The sequence below is a fragment of the Salvelinus sp. IW2-2015 genome, linkage group LG4q.1:29 (assembly GCF_002910315.2).
Source record: "Salvelinus sp. IW2-2015 linkage group LG4q.1:29, ASM291031v2, whole genome shotgun sequence".
NCBI lineage: Eukaryota > Metazoa > Chordata > Actinopteri > Salmoniformes > Salmonidae > Salvelinus > Salvelinus sp. IW2-2015.
Genome location: NC_036842.1, coordinates 71,176,934 through 71,196,942, shown reverse-complemented (window position 1 = coordinate 71,196,942; position 20,009 = coordinate 71,176,934). Strand labels below are relative to the sequence as shown.

The 20,009-nt window shown below is 44.2% G+C and overlaps 1 protein-coding gene across 3 annotated transcripts in view; it reads right to left on the bottom strand.

The window, feature by feature from the left end:
* Window positions 1-830: 830 nt before the first annotated feature.
* Window positions 831-20,009, bottom strand: part of LOC111962484 (protein BANP) — a 93,882-nt gene continuing 74,703 nt past the window's right edge. For all 3 annotated transcript variants that reach the window (XM_070443086.1, XM_070443088.1, XM_070443087.1), the window contains 2 exons: window positions 17,649-17,792; window positions 831-1,890 (listed from right to left, as the gene is read on the bottom strand). In XM_070443086.1, coding sequence (XP_070299187.1) covers window positions 1,774-1,890; window positions 17,649-17,792 — 261 coding nt within the window. In that variant the 3' untranslated portion in view covers window positions 831-1,773. The remainder of the gene's footprint in view (window positions 1,891-17,648; window positions 17,793-20,009) is intronic.

Genomic DNA, 20,009 nt, shown 5'->3' with positions numbered 1-20,009 from the left:
AGAGAGACATACAGGAGCAATTAAGGGCACAACAGATTTTTCACCTAGTCGGCTCGGGAATTCGAACCAGCGACCTTTTGCTAACTGTCCCGACGCTCTACCACTAGGCTACCTGCCACCCCAGGTATATTCCACCCTGAGCATGTCTAACGCTATCAATCTTCATCAGTGTATCATGGTTCTTTGTAGCGTTACAACACATAGATACTGTTTGTTTACCTGCATTGCACTAGATGGTAGACAGATCAACTGAGTGTCGACAAACACTGGCCATTCAAAATGTAGAATTGTTAGGTAATTCATAGAAAATAATGGCTGATGTTCTGTGGTCAGAGGCGATAGGACGGCTACTCGCTTGCACACAGCCGTCATTTGTGATGGTTCGTCTTCCCTCTTAGAGAGGATAGGCCTTTTGAGCACATTGAACACTGTTAAAATAGTATTGCACAACATTATCGAACTCAATCGCAAATTGAAATGGCATAACACAGACTAGCTCTAAAATAGCACAGCAATAGCATACCATCACACACCATAGACCCAAACACCCAAGTGCGTTACATAACACTCTTATGAAAAAAACCACATGAATTTCATGTGATCACATGTGAAGTGTTCTAAAAACACATTTTCATGTGAAGCTAATGTAATAACATGTTACCCCTTACTCTCTCAACATCTCCACAGAAGGATGTTTCTGTACTAGAGGATTCAAAAATACATGTCAAAGTCAACATCTTGAACATTTTGGAGCATATTCTGGAGTTTGTCGACCACTGTCTATGGAGAGGAGATGAAAATACCATTGAAATGCAAGAGCAAAACACACATGTGGCAACCACAAAACATTTTATTCACACGAATGTATCCTTCACAGAAATACAGCAGGAAAAACAAAAATTCTGGCTACCCTACATGTAACTCATTGTCATGTATTATCATGAACATCATCTTTGCTATTTCGTGGTTGTCTACCTCCAAGCAAAGCTCCGCAAACATTTAGACGTGGTACAATTATGTACACGGAACAAACAAACAAAGCTATGTGGGTTAACCAATATGAAAAAAAGCTAGGAAAAAATGGCGAAGAAAGTAAGGGTCCATCCCAGAAATGATGTACAAACAGAGAGAAAGAAAAAGCAACCATTAGTAAGTACCGTTAGGCTTCTATTACTTTCCACAGCAGTCCAGCATGACACGATTGCAGGATGCTAGAGAGGAGAACAGTACAGTATTGGTTGTGTGAAGTACGGGTCCAGGGGGTTAGCCTAGCCTACTGTAACCCCTCAAGAGAGGGATATTGAGCCAAGTGGCTTAACTTCTAATAGCTCCATGCTTTTCCAGAGTTAATGTAAACATTTCACGCTGATGCTGAGGTGTAGGTAGTGATGGTCTGCCTGAGCAGCATCCTTTATGGGTAGGGTTTAATCCCTTGCACTGTGCCCAGGCCTTCTGGTCCTCTTCTGATGATGACAATGTGAGTTAACTAGTTCTTGATAGAAGCTATGAAAGCCTGTGTGCTCTATGGACATTTCCATACTGTTGGTTGACAATGAACGAGTGGTTGCTGGACCAAGTCAATAGAAAATAACAAAACCACTTCTCTTGATCTCTTCTGTTGTTCTTTTGACATTTTCTAACTTTCTCTTATTTATTTAATTGTATATTTAAGGGTCTGTCTATGGACCACCCCCACTTCTCCATCCCTTCCACCTACACCTCTGTAACTCTGTCGTAGGGTGCTGGCCATCTCTCTCTCTGTCTCGAGGCCCCTTATGTCCCCACAGAGGTGACGATCTGCACCACCTCCCCGTTCTCCCCCGCTGGCAGATGGAGAGATCCCTCCTTCACCTCCATCTCACCCTGCATTGCTGGGGCCAGCTCCGCCGCCTGGGAGGGGAAAGGGGGATTGAGGGGATGATTGGGGAAGAAACAAGGGAGGAAGAGGAGTAGGAGAAATGCAGGAGTGGATGTGAGGAAAGAGACGGGAGGGGATGAAAGGGAGACAGTGAGAAAGGTAGGAAGTCAGAGAAGAGAGAGTCAGTGGAGGAGAGCGGAGGAAGCGGAGAGGGGTGAGAGGGAAGATGGAGAGAGAAGAAAAATAGAGGGAGAAAGAGAGAAGAGAGACAATTATAAATAAAAAGCAGACATGTTATCTCCTGGTAACCCCCAGTAAAAGATGAGAATAGTCAAGGATGAGTCACTGTGCTAGGAGAGAAAGAGAGGACAGCAGTCTGTTCTGGTGAGTCATTCCTTCCAAGCCGAGATGCCAAAGTTCTCCCCAACAGCACACCTGCATCTTTTAATCCTCCACTCAAAACAGCACAGCGTGTCCTCATACAGGCTAGTGCGCACAGGTGAAGTGTCTGGTGCACCAGACTAGCCAACACAAGACAAAGGTGAGTGGATACCATCTGGTGTCTGATCTGGACAACAGTACTCTATCCACACTGAAGTGGTTTCACTAGATTAAAACAAACTCTCTTGACATCGACATTAGTAACAGCCATGAAATTGTCCCTGCAACAGAAACATCTAGCTTCATCATCCAACCAAACACACCTAATAAGTTTTAACATATCACACAAACAGGATCGCATTCATTAGATCACACCATAGCAGTTTTTTCAACTGAAAACGAAAACAAGCGGTTGTCATTGAGCAAGTACAGGTAGTACCTCGTTTCAGTCAGCTTTCTACCATTTGGTGCATAATGAATACGACCCAGGTGTCCAACTAAAACCTTTCCTATTCCTCTCTCCATATGATGGCCAATTGTTTTTCATCTGGCATATAACAGATGCCTCTGGCCCTGTATGAGAATCCCGCCCGGGACCAGACCCTGTTGGGTTGTAGTAAGGCCAGCCATAGACTTGACCCGTGTCTGAACCATCACAAGGCTAATGTCAGAAATGTTAAACACCGATCTGTCAAGAGGTGCCGCCAAACCAGGGCAAACAACAGACCTTCCTATTCTGAACTATTATCATATTTGAGTCCGTTTTTTTACTTTATTTGATATAGCTTGTGTAATGGAAACTATTGAATAAAGAGAGTGGGGATTTTTTTTTAGATAAATAAAGGAAAAGCTAGAGCAATTCATCAAGAGCTCTTAGTTATAAATGCTCCCATATGTTCGGTAAAACAGATTAGAGCGAATCGCTCGTGTTCAACACTTTTTTTGTTGGAGTGGAAAAAGCGGTTGTGACCTTTCCCTGACCTTTGAACTGGAAAGGTGGCAACCCATCGGTAAGTACTGGCCATTTCAGGGGCGACCTTGCGCTTTACCTGACTGATAGTGTACATCTCCTTACAAGCCTACTGTGTATTTGATTTGCCCACTCTGTGATATTTGCAGCCTTTTTAAAAAAACGATTCATCTCCATCTATGAATTTGAGAGTTGTTAGCCTACATTTCTCCAATCCCAAACCCTCAGCTTTATAGCAAAACCAAGTAGCATTTGTGGCCACAGTTTTGTTGAATTTAGAAATAAAGAGTGTGACTTTGTTAAAAGACAATGGATTAGAGTTGTCTCACTTTAAGTAGCCTAACAGAACAGCATGTACAGTATCCTATATATTTCGGGCTGTTCAACTGTTGTATTCTCTCCCCTTCCTGGTCTATATGCCTTTGTTGAACACAAGATGCTTCATTTCATCTCTTGGGAGCAGGAAATTGGAGATTGATCAGGGCCCGGTCAACTTTGTTAATTTCTATCAAGCTGTCAGTGTACAATCAACCATTAGATTAAATAGTGAAGCTCTTTAAGAGCACAAAGTGTGCACAAACAACAGTCTGATTCCTGCAGAGAGAGAGAGAAAAACAGAGAGGTGAAATGGAACCAGAGTGCAGCTTGGGTGGCAATCATGTATACCTACGAGCCCTGAATTCTGATTGTCAGACCGTATAACACGGGTATGACAAAACATTTATTTTTACTGCTCTACATACGTTGGTAACCAGTTTATAATAGCAAAAAGGCACCTTGGGTGTTTGTGGCATATGGCCAATATACCACGGCTAAGGGCTGTATCCAGGCACTCCGCATTGCGTCATGCTTAAGAACAGTCCTTAGCCATCGTATATTGGCCATATACCACACCGCCTTATTGCTTAAATATATACACACTACCGTTCAAAAGTTTGGGGTCATTTAGAAATGTTCTTGTTTTTGAAAGAAAAGCATATTTTTTGTCCATTAAAACAACATCAAATTGATCAGAAATACAGTGTAGACATTGTTAATGTTTTAAATGACTATTGTAGCTGGAAACGGCAGATTTTTTAAATGGAATATATACATAGGCGAACAGAGGCCCATTTATCAGCAACCATCACTCCTGTGTTCCAATGGCACATTGTGTTAGCTAATCCAAGTTTATAATTTTAAAAGGCTAATTGATCATTAGAAAACCCTTTTGCAATTATGTTAGCACAGCTGAAAACTGTTGTTCTAATTAAAGAAGCAATAAAACTGGCCTTCTTTAGACTAGTTGAGTATCTGAAGCATCAGCATTTGTGGGTTCGTTTACAGGCTCAAAATGGCCAGAAACAAAAACCTTTCTTCTGAAACTCATCAGTCTATTCTTGTTCTGAGAAATGAAAGCTAAGTCGGAAGTTTACCTACAGTTTACCCAAGTTTACCTACACTTAGGTTAGAGTCATTAAAAATTGTTTTTCAACCACTCCACAAATTTCTTGTTAATTAACAAACTATAGTTTTGGCAAGTTGGACAGGACACCTACTTTGTGCATGACACAAGTCATTTTTCCAACTATGGTTTACAGACAGATTATTTCACTTATAATTCACTGTATCACAATTCCAGTGGGTCAGAAGTTTACATACACTAAGTTGACTGTGCCTTTAAACAGCTTGTAAAATTCCAGAAAATGATGTCATGGCTTTAGAAGCATCTGATAGGCTAATTGACACAATTTGAGTCAATTGGGGGTGTACCTGTGGATGTATTTCAAGGCCTACTGTCAAACTCAGTGCCTCTTTGCTTGACATCATGGGAAAATCTAAAGAAATCAGCCAAGACCTCAGAAAAAAAATCATGCAGCATCATGTTGTGCAGCATCATGTTGTGGGGGTGCTTTGCTGCAGGAGGGACTGGTGCATTTCACAAAATAGATGGCATCATGAGGAGGAAAATGATGTGGATATATTGAAGCAACATCTCAAGACATCAGTCAGGAAGTTAAAGCTTGGTCGCAAATGGGTCTTCCAAATGGACAATGACCCCAAGGATACTTCCAAAGTTGTGGCAAAATGGCTTAAGGACAACAAKGTCAAGTTATTGGAGTAGCCATCTCAAAGCCCTGACCTCAATCCTATAGAACATTTGTGGGCGGAACTGAAAAAGCGTGTGCGAGCAAGGAGGCCTACAAACCTGACTCAGTTACACCAGCTCTGTCAGGAGGAATGGGCCAAACTTAACCCAACTTATTGTGGGAAGCTTGTGGAAGGCTACCCGAAACGTTTGACCCAAGTTAAACAAAGGCAATGCTATCAAATACTAATTGAGTGTATGTAAACTTCTGACCCTCTGGGAATGTGATGAAAGAAATAAAAGCTGAAATAAATAATTCTCTCTACTATTATTCTGACATTTCACATTCTTAAAATAAAGTGGTGATCCTAACTGACCAAAGACAGGGAATTCTTACTAGGATTAAATGTCAAGAATTGTGAAAAACTGAGTTTAAATGTATTTGGCTAAGGTGTATGTAAACTTCCGACTTCAACTGTATATACAGTATATCACAAAAGTGAGTACACCCCTCACATTTTTTTTTTAATATTTGAGTATATCTTTTCATGTGACAACACTGAAGAAATGACACTTTGCTACAATGTAAAGTAGTGAGCTTGTATACAGTGTAAATTTGCTGTCCCCTCAAAATAACTCAACACACAGCCATTAATGTCTAAACCTCTGGCAACAAAAGTGAGTACACCCCTAAGTGAAACTGTCCAAATTGGAAATGTCCAAATCACTTTTGTGATATATGATGATATCACAAACAAACCCCAGCCTGGTCAGGGAGGGAGAAATGAATCAATTTAGGATGTCCATTGTTCCAAGAGAGGAACGGGGGTACAGGTGGGACAAATTAGAGAGCTGACAGAGACACAAGTGGTGACCGAGGATGCCATACCTCATTCAGCTACACTGAGCAAAAATATAAACACAACATGCAACAATTTCAAAGATTTTACTGAGTTACAGTCCATATAAGGAAATCAGTCAATTGAAATAAACTCATTAGGCCCTATTCTATGGATTTCACATGACTCCATACGGATATGCATCTGTTGATTACAGATACCTTAAAAAAACGGTAGGGGTGCGGATCAGAAAACCAGTCAGTATCTGGTGTAACCACCATTTTCCTCATGCAGCGCAACACATCTCCTTTGCATAGAGTTGATCCGGCTGTTGATTGTGACCTGTGGAATGTTGTCCCACTCCTCTTCAATGGCTGTGCGAGGTTGCTGGATATTGGTGGGAAATGGAACACGTTGCCGTACACGTCGGTCCAGAGCATCCCAAACGTGCTCAATGGGTGACATGTCTGGTGAGTATGCAGGCCATGGAAGAACTGGGACATTTTCAGCCTCCAAGAATTGTGTACAGATCCTTGTGACATGGGGCCGTGCAGTATCATACTGAAACATGAGGTGATGGTGGCAGATGAATGGCACGACAATGGGCCTCAGGATCTCGTCACAGTATCTATGTGCATTCAAATTACCATATTCCCATCGCCACCATGGGGTACTCTGTTCACAACGTTGACATCAGCAAACCGCTCGCCCATACAAAGCCATACACACTGTCTGCCATCTGCCCGGTACGGTTGAAACAGGGATTCATCCGTGAAGAGCACACTTCTCTCGAAGGTGAGCATTTGCCCACTGAGTCAGTTACAACGTCGAACTGCAGTCAGGTCAAGAACCTGGTGAGGACGACTAGCACACAGATGAGCTTCCCTGAGACGGTTTCTGACAGAAATTCTTTGGTTGTGCAAACCCACAATTTCATCAGCTGTCCGGGTAGCTGGTCTCAGACGATCCCGCAGGTGAAGAAGCCGGATGTGGAGGTCCTGGGCTGGTCACACGTCTGCGGTTGAGAGGCCGGTTGGACGTACTACCAAATTCTCTAAAAACGATGTTGGAGGCGGGTTATGGTAGAGAAACTAACATTACATTTTCTGGCAACAGCTCTGGTGGACATTCCTACAGTCAGCATGCCAATTGCACACTCCCTCAAAACTTGAGACATCTGTGGCACTGTGTTGTGTAACAAAACTGCACATTTTAGTGGCCTTTTATTGTCCCCAGCACAAAGTGCACTTGTGTAATGAGCATGCTGTTTAACTTTTTAGGGATAGGGGGCAGCATTTTCCCTTTGGATGAATAGCGTGCCCAAATTGAAGTGCCTCCTACTCTGTCCCAGATGCTAATATATGCATATTATTATTACTATTGGATAGAAAACACTCTGAKGTTTCTAAAACTGTTTGAATTATGTCTGTGAGTATAACAGAACTCATATGGCAGACAAACTTCTGAACAGGAAGTGGAAATTCTGAGCCTGGTCGATATTCAACTCATCGCCTGTTCAAAACCCAGTAAGATATGGATATGTTTGCACTTCCTACGCCTTCAACTAGATGTCAACAGTCTGTAGAACGTTGAATGGAGCTTATACTGTGATGTGGGGCCGGATGAGAGGGGAATGAGTCAGTGGTCTGGCAGATTGCCAGTTCCTGGTCACGCGCATTCCACATGATATCGCCTTGCGTTCCATTACTTCTACAGACACGAAGTAATTCTCCGGTTGGAACGTTATTGGATATATATGATAACAACATCCTGAAGATTGATTCTCTACTTAGTTTGACCAGTTTATTCGACCTGTAATATAACTTTTTGAAGTTTTCGTCCGAGTTCGCCTGGACCTGCGCGAGTGTTTGGATATGTTTACTAAATGTGCTAGCAAAAGTAGCTACTTGGACATAAATACCGGACATTATCGAACAAAACAACAATTTATTGTCGAACTAGGATTCCTGGGAGTGCATTCTGATGAAGATCAAAGGTAAGGGAATATTTATGATGTAATTTCGTATTTCTGTTGACTCCAACATGGCGGAGAAATGTTGTTATATATGAGTGCCGTCTCAGATTATTGCATGGTGTGCTTTTTCCGTAAAGTTTTTTCATTAAGAACAAGTGTATCTTTAATTCTATGTAAAACATGTATCTTTCATCAAAGTTTGAGTATTTTGGTGTGGCTCTCTGCAATTTCTCCAGATGTTTTGGAGCCATTTCTGAACATGGCGCCAATGTAAACTGAGATTTTTTGATATAAATATGCACATTATCGAACAAAACATACATGCATTGTGTAACATGATGTCCTATGAGTGTCATCTGATGAAGATCATCAAATGTTAGTGATTCATTTTATCTCTATTTCTGCTTTTTGTGAATCCTATCTTTGGCTGGGAAAATGGCTGTGTGTTTTTTGGACTTGGCGGTGATCTAACATAATCATATGTTGTGTTTTCGCTGTAAAGCATTTTTGAAATCGGACACGATGGGTAGATTAACAAGATGTTTATCTTTCATTTGCTGTATTGGACTTGTTAATGTGTGAAAGTTACATATTTCAAAAAAATATTTTTGAATTTCCCGCGCTGCCTTTTCAGCGGAATGTTGTGGGGGGGTTCCGCTAGCGGAACGTGTGTCCTAGAAAGGTTAATCAGCTTCTTGATATGCCACCTGTCAGGTGGATGGATTATCTTGGTAAAGGAGAAATGCTCACTAACAGGGATGTAAACAAATTTGTGCACAACATTTGATAGAAATTGTATGAAACATGGGACCAACACTTTACATGTTGCGTTTATATTTTTGTTTAGTATAGTTGCCCAGAAGAGTGATAGGTTGTGGGGCAGGATACTCCCTGCACATGCCTGCATTTAGCCAGCAGAAAGTATACAATCACTCACTCTAAATGAACAAGACTCAAATTACTCCAACTCTGGGTAGGATTGGCACTTCTACAAACAGCCAAACAACAAATCAATTTTAAAGAGCCAAAGCTTTTTTTAGGGTCCTATTTTTTATAATGTTGCACAGCATGAAAACAATGCCTTTGATAAGCATGAGACAAACCAGCGATACCTATAAAACAAAACATGCAACTTCAGTGAAAAGTGAGCAAACCGAGCATGATGGAGAATGTGACATTTAACATGGTTTTAGAAAAACAGAGGAAAAAACTGAGTCTCCTTCATTTCTGGACGTGCCAAGCAGGCCACTTAAAGGAGGGCCTGCTGTGGGTGCATGTGCACCCTTCCTGCTTTCAACACATGGCTCCCAGTCTCCGAGCTCAACCATCAAGGGATTCAAAGCTAATCTAGTAATTATTACTTTCCTCTTTCTGACGCTGCGTCTGTGCATTTCACATTGTTAAATGACTGTTTACTAAACACCAGCTGTAGGACTGAAAGGATAAGGGCATTAGCTTTGAGTGAAAGCATTACAATAGGGAGAATAGCTGTGCGTTGAGTACATGTAAGCAGTTTGATGAAATTGCTAGGTATTACGCTGGTATTTCGATTTCAACATGTCAGTAATTATAAGGAGAAATATGGCAGCGCGCCGCATAGCCAGTTTTACTGGGAGACTGCACACTATATGTTTGTGTCATTTAAAGGGGAAGTGAGAGACTGACGATTCCATTCTCGGCTGGTGCTAAGGAGGCGCAAGTGTCAAAAGCACTTTAGTTTAATCAGGTAAAAAGTGGCGGGCTGGCCTTTTCCAGCCCTGATGTCAGGTTCGGCAATTTACCTGTCTAACAGGTGGGAGGGGTGGCAATATTTGAGGCGTGTCCTTAAAAACAAGTGGAAAAGTGACAATTGCTCTTAAAAACAAGCGCAAAAGACCCATAAAAAGCAGGTCTTAACAGTAACGCAGTTGATAATGGCATGGATTTTGACAACAGAAGCGCAGCCTACCCAGCCATGATTCGCAGTGCCCATTGAAGGAGAGATGTGTCGGTGAATCTCGTGTTTAGAAACATAAAAACACGATTGGCTTCTCCCCATTTTTAATTCAATTTGATTGAAAACCAAGCATAGCCTACCCTCACCTTAATCAAGGCTGGTTTAGCATTGCATAGTTGCGTCTTTTTATACTGGCCATTAGCCAAAAGTATCCTATGAATAAAGGGTTTTTAAATGGTCTACTACTGAGTGTGCGTTGAAATATTTTGCTCTCCATGCTTTTTCATTATTCATAATTCACATACCTGCATTTAGCTTGTTCAAGTAGGCTATCCATACCCATTTTCAAAGAGTGCCCCTCCAAACTATTCAGTCCTCCTATAATGCCATATCAACGTCAGATTTCTTCTGAATCGGTCTCGCACATAGACAACGATACAATTGACAGAAGCCTAATATTTTGTAGACATGCGAATGTTATACATAAAGACATTTAGGCCTACGTGTGCGTGCACACAGTGCCATGGAACGAGAAGCGATTTATGATATCATGTTTCGTACCAAATCCTATTTAGAAATATTATTGTTGGTTTAAAAAATATATTTGTTTGTTTGTTTTTTAATCAAATTAATTTGAAAGATTCACAGTCCATGGGTTTATGGTAAGAAAGTACATGACTTGAATGCAATGCACATTCGTCTGCTATTTCTGGAGAAGTGGAAATACGACATGTAAGATGGTTCCTTGATATTTATAAACATTACATTTGCGTATAGCGATGAGTAGACATGCCCCCTTTCTCTATATTTTGGAGCGTTATCCGGCTCCTGTGAAAAGTTTGGATTGAAGTACAACCCTCTATAGTCTAAGATGCCATGTCTCTATTATATGCCAAGCTTATTTAAAATAAGTTGTCGTTGTGTTTTTATTAAATTTTTTGGCCTTTATCAATAGCCTAGTGAATTTAATCTTGCTTATTGACTATATGTGGCATGTCCAGTTCCAGACTGCAATTTACAGTAGGCCTAGCCCCTATGAGTGTGAATGCTATAGCCTATATTTAACAATGTATTTCTATATTGAAGCGATACAATTAGAACAAAACATGTTTAACAAATATGGGGCAGGCTATTTAACCAACTAGGCTGTAACGGACTAACATTTGAATTGGAGTTGATGACAACGCAATACATAAAATAATGTAAAGACAACTTGAAGCAACCACATACGCTACATGACCAAAAGTATATTAGAGACCTGCTCGTCAAACATCTCATTCCAAAATCATGGGCATTAATATGGAGTTGGTCCCCCCTTTACTGCTATAACAGCCTCCACTCTTCTGGAAGGCTTTTCACTAGATGTTGGAACATTGCTGCAGGGACTTGTTTCCATTCAGCCACAAGAGCYTTAGTGAGGTTGGGCATTGATGTTGGGCGATTAGGCCTGGCTCACAGTCGGCGTTCCAATTCTTCCCAAAGGTGTTCGATGGGGCTGACGTCAGGGCTCTGTGCAGGCCAGTCAAGTTCTTCCACACCGAACTCGACAAACCATTTCTGTATGGTCCTCACTTTGTGCACGGGACCTCACTTTGTGCACGGGGGCATTGTCATGCTGAAACAGGAAAGGCCCTTCCCCAAACTGTTGCCACAAAGTTAGAAGCACAGAATCGTCTAGAATATCATTGTATGCTGTTCTTCACTGGAACTAAGGGGCCCAGCCCAAAGCATGAAAAACAGCATTATTCCTCCTCCACCAAACTTTATAGTTGGCACTATGCATTCGGGCAGGTAGCGTTCTCGTGGCATCCTCCTAACCCAAATGCGTCCATCGCACTGCCAGATGGTGAAGTGTGATTCATCACTCCAGAGAACGCGTTTCCACTGTTCCAGAGTCCAATGGCATCGAGCTTTACACCCCTCCAGCACTTGGCATTGCGTATGGTGATCTTAGGCTTGTGTGCAGCTGCTCGGCAATGGAAACCCATTTCATTCTCCTGACGAACAGTTCTTGTGCTGACGTTGCTTCCAGGGGCAGTTTGGAACTCAGTAGTGAGTGTTGCAACCGAGGTCAGATGATTTTTACGCTCTCTACGCACTTCAGCACTCAGTGCTCCCGTCCGTTCTGGGAGCTTGTGTGGCCTACCACTTCGCGGCTGAGCCGTTGTTGCTCCTAGACGTTTCCACTTCACAATAACACAGTTCATTGGGGCAGCTCTAGCAGGGCAGACATTTGACAAACTGACTTGTTGGAAAGGTGGCATCTTCTTATTTGAATGGGTCTCCACATACTTTTGTGTATATACACTGTATTTAGCCATGGGACATGTTCTGATTGGCCAGCAACTTGTTTATTCATCAAAACCCAGCCCTTTTGCGCCAGCTAGTGCGACCATAATTCTGGTTCAGAAAATAGAAAAAAATATTTGACACATCCCCGAACCTATAACGCTAATGCATTAGGTTTGTTTAAATAGAGCCCAGAATGTCCTGGTGTAAGGTATATTTAGATTCCAACCCTCTATACTTCTACCTCCCTCACCTCAACCACCCCCCAAACATATACTTCCGGCGCCGACAGAGATGGCCGCCTCGCTTGCGTTCCGAGGAAACTATGCAGTATTTCTTTTTTTTTTACGTGTTATTTCTTACATTGTTACCCCAGGTAATCTTAGGTTTCATTACATACAGTCGGGAGGAACTACTGGATATAAGAGCAACGTCAACTCACCATCATTACGACCAGGAATATGACTTTCCCGAAGCGGATCCTGTGTTTTGCCTTCCACCCAGGACAATGGATCTGGTCCCAGCCGGCGAACCTAAACAACGTCGCCGTAAAAGGGGCAAACGAAGCGGTCTTCTGGTCAGGCTCCGTAGACGGGCGCATCGCGCACCACTCCCTAGCATACTACTCGCCAATGTCCAGTCTCTTGACAARAAGGTTGATGAAATCCGAGCAAGGGTTGCCTTCCAGAGAGACATCAGAGACTGTAACGTTCTTTGCTTCACGGAAACATGGCTCACTCGAGAGACGCTATCGGAGTCGGTGCAGCCAGCTGGTTTCTTCACGCATCGCGCCGACAGAAACAAGCATCTTTCTGGTAAGAAGAGGGGCGGGGGGGTATGCCTTATGATTAACGAGACGTGGTGTGATCATAACAACATACAGGAACTCAAGTCCTTCTGTTCACCTGACCTGTTAGAATTCCTCACAATCAAATGTCGACCGCATATCTACCAAGGGAATTCTCTTAGATTATAATCACAGCCGTATATATTCCCCCCAAGCAGACACATCGATGGCCCTGAATGAACTTTATTTGACTCTATGTAAACTGGAAACCACATATCCTGAGGCTGCATCATTGTAGCTGGGATTTTAACAAGGCTAATCTGAAAACAAGACTCCCTAAATTCTATCAGCATATCGATTGCGCAACCAGGGCTGGTAAAACCCTGGATCATTGTTATTCTAACTTCAGCGACGCATATAAGGCCCTCCCCCGCCCTCCTTTCGGAAAAGCTGACCACGACTCCATTTTGTTGCTTCCAGCCTACAGACAGAAACAGAACACTCCGCGCTCAGGTCTGTCAACGCTGGTCCGACCAATCGATTCCACGCTTCAAGACTGCTTCGATCACGTGGATGGATATGTTCCGCATTGCGTCCAACAACAACATTGACGAATACGCTGATTCGGTGAGCGAGTTCATTAGAAAGTGCATCGGCGATGTCGTACCCACAGCAACTATAAAAACATTCCACCAGAAACCGTGGATTGATGGCAGCCTTCGCCGCGAAACTGAAAGCGCAACCACTAATTTTAACCAGGGCAAGGTGACCGGAAACATCACGCAATACAAACAGTGTAGCTATTCCCTCAGCAAGGCAATCAAACAAGCTAAGCCCAGTATAGAAGCAAAGTAGAGTTGCAATTCAACGGCTCAGACACAAGAGGTATGTGGCAGGGTCTACAGTCAATCACGGATTACAAAAAGAAAACCAGCCCCGTCCGCGGACCAGATGTCTTGCTCCCAGACAGACTAAATAACTTCTTTGCTCGCTTTGAGGACAATACAGTGCCACTGACACGGCCTGCTACCAAAACCTGCGGACTCTCCTTCACTGCAGCCGAAGTGAGTAAAACATTTAAACGTGTTAACCCTCGCAAGGCTGCAGGCCCAGACGGCATCCCCAGGCATCCCCAGCACGTCCTCAGAGCATGCGCAAACCAGCGGGCTGGTGTGTTTACGGACATATTCAATCAATCCCAATCTGCTGTTCCCACATGCCTCAAGAGGGCCACCCTTGTTCCTGTTCCCAAGAAAGCTAAGGTAACTGAGCTAAATGACTACCGCCCCGTAGCACTCGCCGCCGTCATCAGAAGTGCTTTGAGAGACTAGTCAAGGACCATATCACCTCCACCCTACCTGACACCCTAGACCCACTCCAATTTGCTTACCGCCCCAATAGGTGCACAGACGACGCCATCGCAACCACACTGCACACTGCCCTAACCCATCTGGACAAGAGGAATACCTATGTGAGAATGCTGTTCATCGACTACAGCTCAGCATTTAACACCATAGTACCCTCCAAACTCGTCATCAAGCTTGAGACCCTGGGTCTCGACCCCGCCCTGTGCAACTGGTACTGGACTTCCTGACGGGCCGCCCCCAGGTGGTGAGGTAGTTAACAACATCTCCACCCGCTGATCCTCCACACTGGGGCCCCACAAGGGTGCGTTCTGAGCCCCTACTGTACTCCCTGTTCACCCATACTGCGCGTGGCCATGCACGCCTCCAACTCAATCATCAAGTTTGCGGACGACACTACAGTGGTAGGCTTGATTACCAACAACGACGAACGGCCTACAGGGAGGAGGTGAGAGCCCTCGGAGTGTGGTGTCAGGAAAATAACCTCACACTTAACGTCAACAATACAAAGGAGATGATTGTGGACTTCAGGAAACAGCAGAGGGAGCACCCCCCTATCCACATCGACGGGACAGTAGTGGAGAGGGTAGTAAGTTTTAAGTTCCTTGGCGTACAGATCACGGACAAACTGAATTGGTCCACTCACACAGACAGCGTTGTGAAGAAGGCGCAGCAGCTCGCCTCTTCAACCTCAGGAGGCTGAAGAAATTCGGCTTGTCACCAAAAGTACTCACAAACTTCTACAGATGCACAATCGAGAGCATCCTGTCGGGCTGTATCACTGCCTGGTACGGCACAGCTGCTCCGCCCACAACCGTAAGGCTCTCCAGAGGGTAGTGAGGTCTGCACAACGCATCACTGGGGCAAACTACCTGCCCTCCAGGACACCTACACCACCCGATGTCACAGGAAGGCCATAAAGATCATCAAGGAAAACAACTACCCGAGACACTGCCTGTTCACCCCACTATCATCCAGAAGGCGAGGTCAGTACAGGTGCATCAAAGCAGGGATCGAGAGACTGAAAAACAGCTTCTATCTCAAGGCCATCAGACTGTTAAACAGCCCACTAACATTGAGTGGCTGCTGCCAACATACTGACTCAACTCCAGCTCACTTTAATAATACAATTGATGGAAATTGATCAAAAATGTATCACTAGCCACTTTAAACAATGTCACTTAATATAATGTATATACTGTACTCTATCATCTACTGCATCTTGCCATCTTTATGTAATACATGTATCACTAGCCACTTAAACTATGCCACTTTTATGTTTACATACCCTACACTACTGATCTCATATGTATATACTGTACTCGATACCATCTACTGCATCTTGCCTATACCTGTAGGTATATGTAGGTATATGCTCTACAACATCCGCAGAGTACGACCCTGCCTCACACAGGAAGCGGCGCAGGTCCTAATCCAGGCACTTGTCATCTCCCGTCTGGATTACTGCAACTCGCGTTTGGCTGGGCTCCCTGCCTGTGCCATTAAACCCCTACAACTCATCCAGAACGCCGCAGCCCGTCTTGTGTTCAACCTTCCCAAGTTCTCTCACGTCACCCCACTCCTCCGCTCTCTCACTGGCTTCCAGTTGAAGCTCGCATCCGCTACAAGACCATGGTGCTTGCCTACGGAGCTGTGAGGGGAACGGCACCTCAGTACCTCCAGGCTCTGATCAGGCCCTACACCCAAACAAGGGCACTGCGTTCATCCACCTCTGGCCTGCTCGCCTCCCTACCACTGAGGAAGTACAGTTCCCGCTCAGCCCAGTCAAAACTGTTCGCTGCTCTGGGCCCCCAATGGTGGAACAAACTCCCTCACGACGCCAGGACAGCGGAGTCAATCACCACCTTCCGGAGACACCTGAAACCCCACCTCTTTAAGGAATACCTAGGATAGGATAAAGTAATCCTTCTCACCCCCCCCCCTTAAAAGATTTAGATGCACTATTGTAAAGTGCGTTTCCACTGGATGTCATAAGGTGAATGCACCAATTTGTAAGTCGCTCTGGATAAGAGCGTCTGCTAAATGACTTAATGTTAAATGCTACCGTTCTGTACCATCACTCATTCATATATTTTTATGTACATATTCTTTATCCCTTTACACTTGTGTGTATAAGGTAGTAGTTGTGGAATTGTTAGGTTAGATTACTCGTTGGTTATTACTGCATTGTCGGAACTAGAAGCACAAGCATTTCGCTACACTCGCATTAACATCTGCTAACCATGTGTATGTGACAAATAAAATTTGATTTGAACATCCCTAACACTTGACAAAATTCTCTGTCACATCTCATCTGAACCACCCCCTACACACAAAACCCATAACTATCAACCACCCACTCTAACCTCCCCTAACATCTGCAAACGCTTACTCCTTCCATCCATTTCCCCCTCACCTCCACAATATCCTACACTAATCCACCCCCCTCCCCCTCCACTCCAGACCCAGAACCTGTGATGGCTCCATCAGCCCCTCGCTCGCTCCTGATGTCTGAGAACACCAGTGTAAACCGCCCGCCGCTCTGCCTTTGATACTCTATAATGGCACCATCGGGGAATGATTAATGATCTCCTGGGGGATGGATGGACAGAGAGAGAGTGTGAGAGAGGCTATTTATTATGCTTTGTTTAAAAAAACAAAATGCATTGTGTAGTGCGATTGGTGTAGATTAGTGTTGAGGACCTGTTTCACCTCACCGCAAGGGAGCTGTGTTCACTCCCTTGGAATGCTCACAGTCGACCGGGCTGGCTGACTGATCTCCGTACAGCCCTGTAAAGTGTAAACTTAATGTGTTATTTAAAAAAAAATGTATATAGCTGCATTAATATTGCTGGACCCCAGGAAGAGTAGCTGCTGCCTTGGCAGTGGGGATCCTTAATAAATACAAATGTAGCCTCTCTGGGTGAGCCCACAGATATGGCCTGGGCTGGGGAGATACATCTCACAGGTACGTACAGAATAGCATAGAAAATAGACAATTCTATACACCATGTATGTTTGAAGTCTACTCTACTGGATGTGTGGAAATGTAAATGGCACAGGTGTGTCTCAGGAGTTTGAGCGAACATTAAGTCGGAACCGTAGCTGAGATGCAAAAGAGAAACAGTCAGGAATCCTGAAGTCAGGCCCGCCAGACTCAACGACCGGTTGTGATCCTCACCTGTACAGTAGCGGTGTGGTCGTTGACTTGGGCCAGTTGGACATACTGCACCTGTATGTCACTGGCCTGTAGGGGGGAGCCCTCCACTGCTGTGGCCCCACCGTCAGCTGACGCCACCGCTATCAGCTGGGCCCCCACGCAGCACTCGACCAGGGGGAGGAGAGTGGAGGGGGGGGGGGGGGGGGGGAGTGAGGAGGGAGGGAGGGAAAGATTAATATAAAATGAATTTGAAAAATGCTCAATTGGAGTAAATATTTATTATCACAATGGCAAGACTATGATTTGTCTAATTAATCACAAAACTATGATTAATATAACTGCAAGAAAAATATTGCCTCTGGTGAGAGCTTGTCAAGGGTCAGCCAATGTGTCTGTTTGTACATCAAAACATGGCTTCAAACTTTAACACACACACAACCCCTAGCTTTCTCTCCGATGATATCACATCATCATCATCATGAGAGAGAGCAGCCACTATGGTTTTGAAGACGTCTGGCTTAGCCATTACAGTGCCCACTAATGGCACCCTATTATTACCTTTAAGTGTACTGCCATAGTGCACTACTTTTGACCAGAGCCCTATGTAGAGAACAGGATGCCATTCAGATGCAGCCATTGTTAACTGCCTCTGCCAACTAGCTAATGCTTTGAATCAAGAGTTTACTGCCAGGATTTGGATCTGCCTCTCTAACTCATCTGACTGGCTACACTTCCCTGAAGAGAGCCAATTTAACAACAAACAGCAGAAAACAGAAGTATTTTTGGCCTGATCTTGATTGGTGTTACATTCTTTCATTAGACACAGCTATCAGTGTGTAACAAAGCACAGGCTACGCACCGGGATCACACACAGATCACTGAACATTCACCTCCTCATTGCACCTGAGATAGAGAGATGACAAAGAAAAGAGGAGAGAGAAAGAGAGAAACATCTAGAGAAGGGAGAGAAGAGGGGAAAACCCCTAAACCCTGTTGTGTTGAACTACAGCCAAGTCTGTGCCAAAGGCTCGGATTTTAACACACTCCCTAATACAGAAGGCAGTATAGTTACAAGCTTTTGTATTGGGAGTATTCCTGTAGATTTACATTGCAAAACGACCACACACACACACACACACACACACACACACACACACACACACACACACACACACACACACACACTCCGTAGGGCCTTGTGGCTATAGGTTAAGAGCTATGATGTCTAGGCCTAATTGAATAACATACAGTAGGCCTACTGTAATAAGATGTGGAATATTTAAACAGACATGCAAAGCTAACATACAATCATACTGTCACACCTGACCCAGCAAGATTGATGGAGGAAAATATTAAGTGATCTCGGTGAGTGTGTGCATTTAAATAAACCATGCGTCTCTCTTGCAATTACTACCTTACACAGCACTACAACATGGTTTCTCTCTCTCTCCACCTTGCATGACCTACATATCCTCTTGCATGTGTGCTTTGTCTCCAGCTTTAACCAGTCTGACTTACTCCCATGTGTGCTTTGTCTCCAGCTTTAACCAGTCTGACTTAGTCCCATGCCAGTGGAGTGGAGTAGAGCAGAGCAGCTGGGTGCAGGCTTAACAGACATTCCCAATTTGGGGATGAATCAGAATCTGCTTGTCTGCAGAAAAAAAACAACCTCAAACCCCAATTACAGATGCTGTTTGTGCCCCCCTTACCATTTCAACCCGCCCTGTTCCACCCCCTCACCAAACCACAACCTTCGCTTTGAAGTTGGTGACTCGGTTACGTGTTTCGTGAGTCGTGTTAACCCCCCTGGAGTCTGGTGGGTTGTCAGGCTCCGGGAGATTTTGCCAGATTTTTCTGTTTCACCACAATGTCTGATGCCGACTCACCAGGATACGCCAGTCCCAGCCGTGCCGATGGAAACTATTAGATGAGAAGGAAGACTCCCTGGCTACACTAGCCGGATGAGAAACACAAAACGGACGCAACATTGGGAACTACAGAGAGGGTGATTGGGGGCGAAGGTAGTCTTGAAAAGGGAGGCCAGTAAACAGAGTTGCCGGTTCAAATCCCAGGGCTGACGGAGGAATTCTGCAGGGAACGAGCCGGCAGCTGGAGGCTTCCTGGCTTCAATATCCCATGTGCTACCTACTGACATTGTGCCCTTGAGCAAGTCACATAACTCCTAAAATCTGCTCCAGGACCACTGCTCTGTGGTATTGTAATTATTGTAATGGACTGTGGGACTATAAACACACACTGACAGGGAGTATATGTGATTGGACAAAGGGTCAGTATACACACTGACCACTTAGAGGGCAATAAATAGCCTTGATCTGAGTGGTCTTGCTGAGTGAGTGACATCTGAGTGAACGTACACTGACT